Source organism: Calonectris borealis, chromosome 20 (genome assembly GCF_964195595.1).
Source record: "Calonectris borealis chromosome 20, bCalBor7.hap1.2, whole genome shotgun sequence".
Taxonomy (NCBI): Eukaryota; Metazoa; Chordata; class Aves; order Procellariiformes; family Procellariidae; genus Calonectris; species Calonectris borealis.
The window spans coordinates 7,132,932-7,145,326 of NC_134331.1; the positions used below are offsets into that span (position 1 = coordinate 7,132,932).

Below are 12,395 nucleotides of genomic sequence, written 5' to 3' on the forward strand. Positions count from 1 at the left end.
TATCCTACAGTCTGGGTTTGGGGACGGGATGGGAGGCGAGTGTTTGCTTTAGAAAACGGGGACAGAACTGGGCTGTGTTTCAGCTTCTTTATGTTGCTCCAATTGCATGAAGAAAACAAACGGGTCCATTGGAGCCTAACTACTGCAGCTGTCCCCAGCAAGCCGGCATGGTCACACAGAGCAGACTAGAACAGAAATGCTAGGTGTCTGGCTGGAGTCTGAAATTACTACTTGGACGTTATAGTTGTGAAATTTTTACCAGCTCTTCTCTCTCCTGTAACTTGGTTTAGGACAAATCCACAGCAATCAAAGCCACCTTTTCAAAGCAAATAATGCACATTACAGGAACTACCTGTAATCTTTCCAGTTGATTTGCTGGCAGATGTTGATTTTTTAATTACTTTTTTTAGGGATTAATTGATTTCGCTCCGAACGCTCAAAGATGATGAGAATTTCCTAGACAAGACAACTGCATGATTCCGGAGCCTGCAAGAACAAGTAACAGGGCAGGAGACACCGTGTATGATGCAGTTATATGTACATCGGATAACACCCCGGTGCCTTCAGGGGTGCCGCGTACCGGCGGGTGGCCGGGCAGTCACCCGGGCAGAGCAGCCGTGGCTCGCCAGCACGGCTGGGAGCCGGAACTCGATGCCTCGGCCGGGGTTGTCACCGGTAATAGAGTCCCCCAGCGGAGCGCGGCCCGGACCCCTGCGGTGGTAACACCGGGCGCCGCTCTGCCGCTGGAAGCGGCGGGAGCCGCGCCGAGCCCGCCGCTCGTTTCCCGAGGCCGGTTGGTCTGCGGGAGATGAGAGCTCGCCCCGGCCTGGAGGCGGTCGGGGGCTGCGGCGAGATGGCGGCTCCGGCCGCCGAGCGGGAGCGGCAGGAGCGGCTGCGGGAGGCGGCGGCGCTGGGGGACGCGGAGGAGGTTCAGAGGCTGGTGGAGTTGGGGGTCAGCCTCAACTCCCAGAACGAAGTCAACGGCTGGTAAGGCTCCCTCCCGGGCGAGCCGGGGCCGCCGGCCCCGCTGCTGTATGAGGGATTTCTCCCCAGGTTTTCCAGAGCTAACGCTGCCGGGGGTTCGCTCCTCCACGTGAAGTACAGATCCGTTTGAATTTAGAACGGAATGGAAAGGTCGATCCGCTGCCAAATACTCCTCTGTGTAGACACCTCTGTCCCAGAGAGGAAAAAGCGGTGGTGCAGCTGATAACCGCTGTGACAAACACGCGTCCCCGTCCCACCTCCTGCCTGGAGCCTGTGGTGTTTGCTGCTTCTCCAGGTCACTATGTTGTTACTTTATATTGCTTTTTTTTTTTTTCTGGAAGGGCACGCTGGCAGCCCGAGACAGAACGGGCCATCAAAATGCAAACCTCGGCTTGCCAGCACGTGTTCATGTCTAACCAGAAATGTTTTTTATTAACTCCCAAATCAGGTTTGAAAATACCTTTCCCTTTCAACCAGGGAACTTGCAGGCTGTTTCAGTGATTCATATAAACACTTTGTTTTTGACATCTCATTCACATACCACTTGACGACACTAAAACTGAGACTTTTCTGTAATAGACACTTGTACAAGCGGGACTCTGTACGTGAACACACACAAAATATTATTTGAAGCAGGATTTACTGGCTCAGGCGTTTTTGGAGACTGTTTTGCATAAGTTCAATTCAGCCTGTATTTACTGTGCTGTATTGTGCTTGAAGTTGTAATTAAAAATAGGAAGAATAAAGTTAGGAAAGGAGCTAGACTTTTAAAGGTGAAACTTCGACTAGCAATTTTGAGAAGTGTGGGACACTTGCAACTTGAGGTTCAAATTGTGGTGATTTAAATTAGAACTTGTGAAAATTTAAGATAACTGATTCATAAGACATTGAATTGTCTTAGTAAGATAAACAGCTGCTTGTCACCAAAATGAGTTTGTATCTAAAACTGGCACTGAAAAAAAAAATCTGTCCTAAAATATAATTATTTTAAAAAATAATGACCTGGTCATTTTTAACTGTGGCAATAAATGGATCTTTGCTATTATTTAAATTTGCTTGTAGAATTTAAATTTCTCCAGTGAGCTTCTGGGTATGTCTGATGCTAAGAGGTGCCGAGTACTTACATTTTGATGCGTGTCAGGTCTGTGGGTAGATGGTACCTCTCTACATGAGACCATGTGAAATGGTCAGGATGGATCCCAAAATGAGGCCAATGCTATTGAGGCTTCCACACCTGCTCTACAAACTAAACCTGCAGATTTTGCACTCAAAGCAAACACAGCCATACTGTCTGCGCTTTTTCCACCACTTTGGCCCAAACTAGTTTATGACTTGGCAATGTGCTACTTCTGAATTCATGCAGGCTATTCATACCCATTTCACAAAGAGATATTTGTGAAAAGTCCAGAAAACACTACACAGAAAAACTAAACAAACATGGTCTGAGTTTCACGGAGCTTGTCTCAGATTCTGTGGGATCTTTGGTGTTACAAATTCAGGAATACTTTCTGCTGACAAAATTATTTTATCCCACTTAAAAATGGCACTTCCTAGTTGAAATGCACAGCCCAACCTTGGAGAGAAAATACACGATTTTACAATATTGCTAGCAATATCACCTCTGAAACACAGCTTTTGTAGCACCTTGCTTAGGATAGTCTATGAAGAAGAATAATACGTATACATACACTTACATTCACGTCTCTTCAGTTAGATCTAATTCTGCATAACCTCTTGCTGCAGTGACTAGTCTCATTACCTTTAATTCAGAAATACTTCTACCATCAAGATACGTTAATTTTAGTAAGAAGAAAGTGTAGAATTGAGCGTTTTGTTTCTGGTAAGACAGTTTTATTAAGCCAAAATGTGTAACAATGAACAAGGTTTTGCAAGTCACCTTGTCTTCTCTTAGTTTTATCTGATTTGTATCCCTCTAAAGATCAGATTCTCTCTTTTCTCCCTTACATCGTTCTACACATGAAAACTTAAAAGAGCAGAATTTTGTATAGAAAGTTGGGAGTTACCTGTCAAGATACAACTTTGCAGTCTAATGACTGTGTCTCTTTCTTAAAAAAAAAAACAAACCACAAAACTGGAAAAAGCTTTTTGGAGCTAAACTTTCAACTGAAACTTTTTTCCCTAGGTTTTTTATTTATCTCTGCTTTATTTTATTTAATCCTTTAAAAAAACCTAACAACTTGGAGACGGGTTAGGTGTGTTCATTTTTCCAAAGAGTTTCCTTCAGCTGGATCTAGAGAATTAAAACAGAAGATAAAAGCTAGGGAAAGGTCAAACATCACTAGAACCTGGGATAGGGAAGGGTGGCAGGACTCTACAGTGAGTTACAATGTGTGAGTCTACTGAGTCCCTAACACTAAGCACTAAATAAGCTCACGAGCTTTTAGGATGTTTCTTTACTCTGTCTCTCTAGGTCAGCAACTGCAAATAATAATTAAAAAAAAAACCTAGAAAAGTGATTAGTTCTGCGCATCAATTACAGCTTGCAGAAGACTAGTTGTCTGCAGATGAAAGCTTGGGAATTGCTGGTGCGGCAGATAGCAACTGGGCAAAGAACTATGCTTACAATATTTTAAACATCATTTACTTTCCAAAAAGTGCAAGTCATTGTGCTGACAGCATTAATTAAAGAGTAAAAATAGCATCCCAGGGAGGTATCCCTATTATAGCACACATACACACACACAAGTACAATTTACTCTTTCAAAGATTAAAATAGCATACACAATCCTTCTTTTAATATTTATTTTTCCAAAAAAGTTAGTAGCCTAATAAATTGAAAAGATCTTGAACTTTGAAAATACTACTATGGTAACTTGGTATCAAGAGCACTAGAGCAAGGGAAAACTACATCAGCAGGTGTCACTGCAGGCTCCAAAACCAGTGTGAATTTCCAAGGAAGATTGCCGTTAAAACCTTTTTTATGTTAGACATGCATTAGGTCTTGTTCTTCTCAAAGGCAGCAAGAATGAGTGGAAATTAATCTGCCATAATTTAGGATTTCAAACAGTGTTAACATTTTCCATGTGCAGGACTTGTTTGCACTGGGCATGTAAACGGAACCATGCTCCAGTGGTGGCTTACCTGCTGCACGCTGGTGCTGACAAGGAGATCCTCACGAAGAAAGGAGAAAGGCCAGCCCAATTAACGTCAAAGAGAGAGATAAGGAAGATGTTGGGAGGTAAACCTATTGGCTATGCGATATGGTCATCAAAGACTGTAGTAAAAGGCTGTTTAAAGCACGTAGGTTCTAATCTTTATTTTGCATGTGAAGATACTGTGTTCGGGTTTTAGTAATAACTGTGACTTGATTTTTGTACTTGGTAAGAAATCAAAGTTTAAGAAAAGAGAATTACCAACAAATTCCATATCCAGCTAGCCAAACTTTTTTCTAAACACTGAAAAATTAGAAAAACTGTATTTTGAAAAATGCCATGATTAAACCAGTGTTAGATAGATGCAGCTTCCTATTTTCAACAGGGCAACAGGAGAAAATCTCTCAAATTTGTATGAAGCCCTTATATGAGCAACACCTAATTTTCCTGATGTTCTATGGAGCTTAGACACTGTTGAATAAATCGAAAATTAGCAGCCCAGAGAAACAGCTCATTAAAGGACATTAGTAGAGCATTTTTATCGTGTTTTGTAACTGTTAGAGCGGAGTAGGCTTTGCTGCTAGAGGTGATAAGTAATTTGAAATGTGGTCCATTAACAACCTCTTTCCTCCCCTTTGTATTCCCTTGTCTGTTTTTGTTTTCATTATTGTCTCCCAGCTGTTGAATTGGTAATGTTTCAGCTCTCCCAGTACTGCATGTTCTTTTCCCTTTATCCCCTGCCTTAATATCAAACAACATATTACCCTTTGTTTTTCATTGCCTTATACATTATGAAGACGATAGCATTATACCACCAGAGACCATGTAACAACATGCTTGCTATGGATTAAAACAAAACAAAACAAAAGTATTGCAGTGTTGAAGGAAATAGCACCCCCAGAATTACTGGAATCAGACTCTGCTTTTGTGTTTACTGTATTGCAACACCTGAGCACGGTTCTGTCTATGTAGAAAAAAGGCATAGTGCTTCTTTATTCATCTTTTAACCTGTGATGCTTTTAACACTCTACTCCCTCCCCATAAAAAAAAAGGCAAAAAAAGCCCCACAGTGCAATAGCAATACTTCTCTTTTTCCCCTCAAATCGGTCTTGGAGAATGTTGTTTTGTTTGTTTTACAGTGGAAGATGATGAACTCCCAGACTTGAAGAAAGATTCAGATCTGCCAATCATCCCTAATTATCTGGCTAACCCACCTTTCCCTTACGTTTATAACACCATGAGTAACAGTATTCCGGATTCCCCTGAGAATGGGAGTATCTCTCACTTAGAATCGCAAGATACCAACTCTCCTTCCTCACCTGATGTGGAGACTGGCACACGTGCATCATTGCAGCATGGGAATGCTGCTCCCAAGGCGGCTGATACCGGAGGCGTGCCGTCACTGCCCAGGGGCTGTACTGCACCACCGTACTCAAAACCTGTCCTTCAGAAAGGTCCAGTTTACCAGGGATCTGTGTCTTGGAGCAGAAGTCCCCCTTCGCCAGTTGGATCAAATCAGTCTGTACCTCAGCAAGAAAACGGCTCCTGTATGGGGCCTGTGCCAGCATTTCAGCCAGTTTTCTTCACAGGAGCTTTTCCACTTAATATGCAAGGTAACAGTAAAAGTCTCTTCTCGCTCTGTCGTAGAACTTCTGTCATCTTAGACTAATCAGGGTTACATGTATTCACAGCACGTATAGACATTTTCAGGTTCCCATGCTTAGGCATTCAGGAAACATGTGAAGGGAATTAACGAGGCAGATACCCTGTTTCTGCTGGAACTGTTATTAAAATATTGATGAAAACATTTGCTATTTGTCTCAAATGCTATAAAAGCATACGGACACCAGGGTAATCTGATTCTCTAAATAGCATGCTCCAAGCTTCAAATAAAGAATGTGAGTACGCAGCCAGTGAGCTCAAGAGAGAACCTCGCATGGCTCAATCCGCAGACCTGAGTCTGAGGTTAACTATTACATGATCTGCCATTTCTGCAGGTAAATATTGCCTGCCTGAAGAGGGAAATCTGGAATTTCTGTTTCAGTTCAGAATTTCATTCTTGAAATAAAAGCTGTTCTGATGCCAAGAATTAGCAAGGAGAGGTTAAAAGAACCCATTTGAATTGTAGTGCCTGATGACCAAAAGAATTAAAAAACAAGAAAAGCGATCTTGGATTGCTCAGGAAATCGATAACCGGTATAATCTTCTGCTTTTAAGTCAGCTTAAATCCAGTAAGATGAGTATTCACACAAAGGTTCATACATGCATACACACACACTGTATTAGATTTGTGATGATTTTTTTATATAGGTTGATGAAAGTCAATCTAATGAAAATTGTGGTCATACGAGTCCAGTTGTTTGCTTTCTGAGGGTTCTTGTATTGTTACAAATGATACAAAGAAGGTTAATAGAACATAGAAATACTTGGAAGTTAGTATAGAGATATCTTTACCAATTCCTTTATGTATCTGCCTATTAATCTACCTTTTTATTTCTAATAGAACTGGTGCTTAAAGTTAGAATACAAAACCCTAATCTTAGAGAAAATGACTTCATTGAAATTGAACTGGACAGACAAGAACTGACCTATAAGGAACTGCTCCGAGTGAGTTGCCGTGAGCTGTGTGTTAACCCTGAGCACGTACAGAAGATCAGAAAATTACCAAATACAATGTTAAGAAAGGTAAGAACTCTAAATTTTGAAGTGCAGTAACTTATAAAAAAGATTTTTAGGTTACCATTAAAAAGGAATAATTTGTTGGTCATCTGCGTAGGCCCATGTTGCCAAAAAAAAAAAACAACAAACCAACAAACCACAACAAACAAAAAAGCTCACTTCAGTTTTCAGCACTCAGTAGTTGTTTGGGGTTTTTTGGTTTTTTGGTTTTTTTTTTTTTTTTTTTTAAGTAAAAAGGTTCTCAAGTTTCTCGATCATCTCCTTTCATAAAGTTTTCCTTTTGGTGTTGAGCCCAATTAATATCCGATTTCTCTACTACATTCTTAAATTCAGTGCAGTACACCACCGCTGTGACCTGTCATCAGCATTTAAAAGGCCTGCAGTACTCAACTGAGTTTTGCTAGTTCACAGTGTGCAGTCCTTTCAAAAAACAGAAAGGCGTTTCAGAATTATTCTGAGCGCAGGTCTCTGAGCGTAACTGTCTTTTCACTTCAGTGACACTTACCTGTACAGAAAACAGACCTGCTGACTGTTTTACTGATTCACCGTTGACCTTTCTTTCACTCTCAGATGCCTCTAGAGCATTGTTAGCATCAGTCATGGAGCTAAGCTGATTAGTACTAGATTAATAGACTATACTGTACTGCAGCTTCACTGGCCATAAGATGACTTATTCTTTGTTAGTCAAGGAGTGAAGAAGGGAGCGGGGGGGGAAGACATAAGCAGTTCTGTCACTTGCCAACTTAGGTGGTTGTTGAAAGGACTGTTTTCATTTCCAGCTCTAATTACTTAGGCTCTCTGGGTAGGACTGCAGGACGCTTACTGTTCCCTGAGGTGATGCAAAACTAATTCTCTTTAATGCTGTTCAGCAGCAGAGTACTGCTGCAGAGGGGATCAGAGCTCGAGCCTGTACTGTGGGAGGGTGTCTTCCGTTGCTCTCTAAGCAATGAGACCCTGCCTAAGCCAGTGCCACCATGGTGTTGGTGGGCTGCTCTAGAGGGTCCTGCATGCAGGACCTTCTTGGGTGGAGGCAAGAACCAATTCGTGAGCTTCTAAGAATTACCAAGGGGGGGAAAAAGAGGAGTTGGGGGTGGCATGCAGTAGATCTTTACAAGTGTAATTCCAGTAATCACTTGCACTCACTGTCAGTATTGCATTCCTTCTAAAAATAGGCTTAAGTGAGTAGCTGAATAGAATCCCAGAATAAATATAAGATGCAACAGGATGTCTGCTTTCCAGTTTACTGTAAAGAATAGTCATATTTATGGATAAATACATACCTTGTGTTAGTATGAGCCTATTATTTTAACTTACCTCTGCAAAATTGAACAGACGGTTTATCACCTAACAACTTGCTGTATTTATTTAAAGGACAAAGATGTTGCAAGGCTACAGGATTTCCAAGAACTGGAGCTTGTTCTAACAGTAAGCGACAAAAACTTACTTTTCAGAGTCCCAACACTTTCTGAACGGAGTGGTTATAACAAGAAGGCATCAGAACTGACATATTAATTGTTTAAAGAATAAAATAAAAGATTTGTATCTCTCATTTTAAAATTACATTTGAAATACAGTATCTATAAGGGCTAGTGATGTGAAAAAAAAATCTATTTTGTTAACCTTGAAATAAACTAAAGATGTTATGCACAGTTACAACCTCTAGTTAATCTAAGAGTTATGAGTCTGATATGAAAGTAGCTTAATGCAAAGGAAGTATTAGTAGAAGTATCTGTTAATGCAACACTTTTCCTTACAAAAATCCTGAAATACTGTAGAGTTAGCAGCTCTCAGGGAAAGGCTTACCTTAAACTGTTCAATAATTTGTTTGCTATAAAATAGCAGAGGTACTCAAGCTAAAGAACCTGCCATGAAACCCATTTAATATTTGTACTGAGTCCATTACCATTAACGTTCACTTTTTAGATCATGTATTTTAAGTCATCTCTTATTTAGAAGGAAAAAACTAGAAGGGTTTAAATCTGTGGAAGAAGCACAAAACTACGTCTAGTTTAAATACTATCAAGTGACTTATTACCTGTGATTTCTTAATCCCTGTTTACACTTTTCCCTATTTCTCAGGTTGAAAACAAAAAGTGAGAGTAATTATCCAAATCATAAATATGCTGTCAACCAAAATCCCTTTTATTGTTGTTTGTCAATACATAGTGTTGACATATGCAATTTAAAATACTATTTTTGTTACAGTATTGAAAACACATTTCTCCAATGCTGCTTTAATTTCCCCTTTTAAAAGCACAAAAATTGTAATTCTATTTTCCTTTTACCTCTACATTCCTGAGAAAGATCGCATCTTGAAACTTCAAAGTTGCCTGTGTAAAAAGAAACCAGTGAAATGCCCAGGGTTTTCTGGGCTGATATTAAATCTTCATGTTCCTATGCAATGTATTTTCTTTTTTCCAATGACTTGTGTTTACCTGCGTTGCTTACTGAAAAATCACTTTTCCTGTTCCTCTTACTTAAAATTCAGAATTAGACTACTTTGCTATGAAATTCTGGAATAAATAAATTGAAAAATTTAAGAGCTGGATTTTATCTAATTTTTTAGGATTTTAGTATTTACTCAGTCATCTGCATTTGAGGAAGAGTTCTATTCTGGTAGCCTAACTGTAAAAGTATGTAGTCTGAATTAAAACAAACTAAAGTATGAGATATAACAGCCAAACAGAACATACCAAACTGGACTGAATTTCCCACTGTTTCTTTGTCTTCCCCTTCCCTTCCCCCCAGCGTCTTTGGAAACTACAGCAACCAAAGCATTTTATGGTCTTGTTGTCTAAGAATTTACAGCCCAAGTTAGCTGTACATTGTATGTGGACCTGTAAATGGGATTTATAGAAGTAGCATGCTGAGCAGGGAGCCACCCAAACTACCTGGAGGAAATGCTGAGGTGAGAACTGTGTCGTAAGCTCTTACCGCTCCAGATGACTTTAGTATCCACCACAGCCTTGTCTCCTTTCTCAGGCTGTGGCAGGTGAGGAGGTTCGTTCTTCCCCTGCAGTCAGAGCAGTCACCTGTATTACAGCTAATACAATAGGAACTGGTACCCAAATTTACCCGTGCTCTCTCTTTCTCATCCAGTGAATAGTACTTTGTGCAAAGGGAAGCAGCTTCAGCAGCAGTGACTGAGCACACAAGAGGGAGCCCTCTCCCAGTCTGCCCTGTAGTCGGATGTCCAGTGTTCACCTGGAAGCACAGATCCATGCAAACACCCAAACTTCCTGTGAGCCAATTAACTAGAGTGAAGCTCAGTCTCCTAAGGCTAATAGTAGAACATTTTGTCACAACAAAATATCCTCTTCTGAAAAGCGTTGGAGGTCAAATGTGGTCTGAGTCATTGGCAATATCTATTTTTTATACCAAATTGCTGGTGGTGTATTAACTTCTGTTTAATGGAATAATAGAACTGTTGTTCCTCGTATCGCACCTTGTCTGTTGCATTCTCCCTGGCACACAGAACAGATAGGGTTTAGGCATCAACTGTCAAAATGCCAGCTAAATCCGTGAAGGTACCAGTCAGACCTACTAGAGAAAAGCTCAGCTGTTGGGTTGATGACTTCATTGTTACACTGATTATCTTGCACAGATGCTGACCGCTATCTATGCATTCAGAGGAATATTTTTATACCTTATGCAATTTATACACAGAAGATACTATTAACACTCCTAACAATCTGATCAGTGTATAATAATTACATTACTGTGTATGATAAATAATTCATTACTTTGTGCTCTGCTATATAAATGTTAATGTCAAATGAATGCTTGCCTGCAGATTCTTGTTTCTATTTAAGAAGCATTATTTGTAAGAATTAATAAATGATTATTTTTGTCTTCTCAAAGTTTTTCTGAACTTTACTTATGGAAAAACATAGGAACTTTTTCTTGCCGGGTAATTTCTAGGGTGCTTGGTGGAGGAAACGAACAACTAAAGCAAAAGACATTCTATCAGTTTCTAGCAGCAAATATTGTTTAAACACAGTATTCCCTTTATCTGAGGGGGCCTGGTTATCAATAATAAGATATTTATTTCTGCAAAAGAAATCACGTATTATTTCAGGTGATTAAGTGTTGAATGAGATAAATTCTATACATATCTGCTCAGCATGCATGTTCAGTTTAAGTGGCGACTTACTCATAGTGACTTCATACATAAGAGAGATACAGCAAAATTGTAATAATTCTGTGCCAATCATGTCCCTGCAGGCTTATGTGGAGTCTACTAAATTGGTAGAAATTGTGTATTTAGTGATTTATATTAAGCCATCTGTAGGTTTAGTTTTAAATACATGTTACTTGTAATTCTTACGCTGAAGAGGAATTTTATAATGCTAATGTTGCCCTGGGCAGGGATACCAAAGGTTCTGGGATAGCTCACTGCCTTGAAGCCGTAGCATTCAACTCCTTTGTCCTGGGGGAAATACTGAAAGGAACAGGTTGGATTCACCCAGAGATTACACATTATTTCACTATTTTTCAGCTGAGTCACTGTTTAACTGGGCCTGTCTTTCCACTTCAAAACTAATGAATCCTTATGCAGAAAACACACAAAACAAACAAAATGGTATTTTGTACCATTAATATAATTTACTAATTACAAACCTGAATACAGTACATACTGCTCTGCGATACATACGTTTTCTTGGTAGAATGTTTGGCATTCTTTGGGAAAAAAGCATATAATAAAATACTTTATAGAAAATATTTAAAAATATAAAATTCACTTTCTGGTCCTTATAATTGTAAAATACTTTGTTCACATATCACAAGTTTAGTCTACTACAAAAACTGTTTTGTAAATTACAGTACATTCACAAGTCACTTTTGTGGCAAGTCAGTAATATTTAAAAAAAAAAAAAACAGAACCAACCCCAAAAAACCCAAAAAAACCCCAACAAAAACCCAAGGGGTCTTCTTTTCATGCTAGTCCAGCATCTTTGGCCATACTGTAGAAAATACCCTTTGATGCTATAAGGCTTGCAGGGGTATCGAATTCAGCTATGGTTCCGTTGTCTAGAACAAGAACCCTGTGCAAAACAAAAGGTGGTGGTGGGGGGAAGATACGTCAGAGAATTCCTTGCAAGAAATGTGATATCCCTTTTTATCACAAAGCAAACTGCTCTAATCTTTGCCTTGCCTTTGTTTTGCTCAATTATTTTCACACATTGAAACACAACATATGATAAACATTCTCCCTGAGCTGCTGTTTGATTTAAAAAGGTACAGGACAGTCACCATCTCCCAGGGGTAATAAGGGGCGGCGGGAGGAAGTGTCATACTTGGAATTGAAAATATAGTACCAGAAAGCCAAGGAGATAAAAGCTCATGAAGTATAGTAATATATTTTAAAGTAATTTATATGACATGATGTTAGTGAAAAAGTTACAACAGCTGCTAGTTTAAAAAGGATCCATAAGCTTGCTTAGAGTGCCATTAATGCAACTGGGTAGTATCTCTTGCGCAGCTCTGGTTAGTGAATATAGAACCCCTTTCTCACGCCAACAGAGGCGAAGTCAGGTCTGGATATTCTAGGATTATATGGCTTAAACATCATTGCTTACATGCTACCTGACAAGAGCATCAGTGTGACTATCTAGAGAC

At 39.7% G+C, this 12,395-nt stretch overlaps 2 protein-coding genes across 3 annotated transcripts in view; one reads left to right on the forward strand and one right to left on the reverse strand.

Moving 5' to 3' along the window:
- The first annotated feature begins 688 nt into the window (after nt 1-688).
- LOC142090989 (ankyrin repeat domain-containing protein 40-like) lies at nt 689-10,636 on the forward strand. Of its 2 annotated transcripts, XM_075169669.1 has the most exons (6): nt 689-987; nt 4,035-4,183; nt 5,237-5,710; nt 6,601-6,782; nt 8,148-8,201; nt 9,876-10,636. In XM_075169669.1, exons 1-6 carry the CDS (start codon nt 809-811, stop codon nt 9,876-9,878), a joined length of 1,041 nt encoding a protein of 346 aa, XP_075025770.1. In that variant the 5' UTR covers nt 689-808; the 3' UTR covers nt 9,879-10,636. The 2 variants fall into 2 exon arrangements, with proteins under 2 accessions (XP_075025770.1, XP_075025769.1); XM_075169668.1 differs by having other exon boundaries at nt 695-987; nt 8,148-10,636.
- ABCC3 (ATP binding cassette subfamily C member 3) overlaps nt 9,345-12,395 on the reverse strand; it is a 52,404-nt gene continuing 49,353 nt past the window's right edge. The window contains exon 31 of the mRNA XM_075169665.1: nt 9,345-11,821. Coding sequence (XP_075025766.1) covers nt 11,713-11,821 — 109 coding nt within the window. The 3' untranslated portion in view covers nt 9,345-11,712. The remainder of the gene's footprint in view (nt 11,822-12,395) is intronic.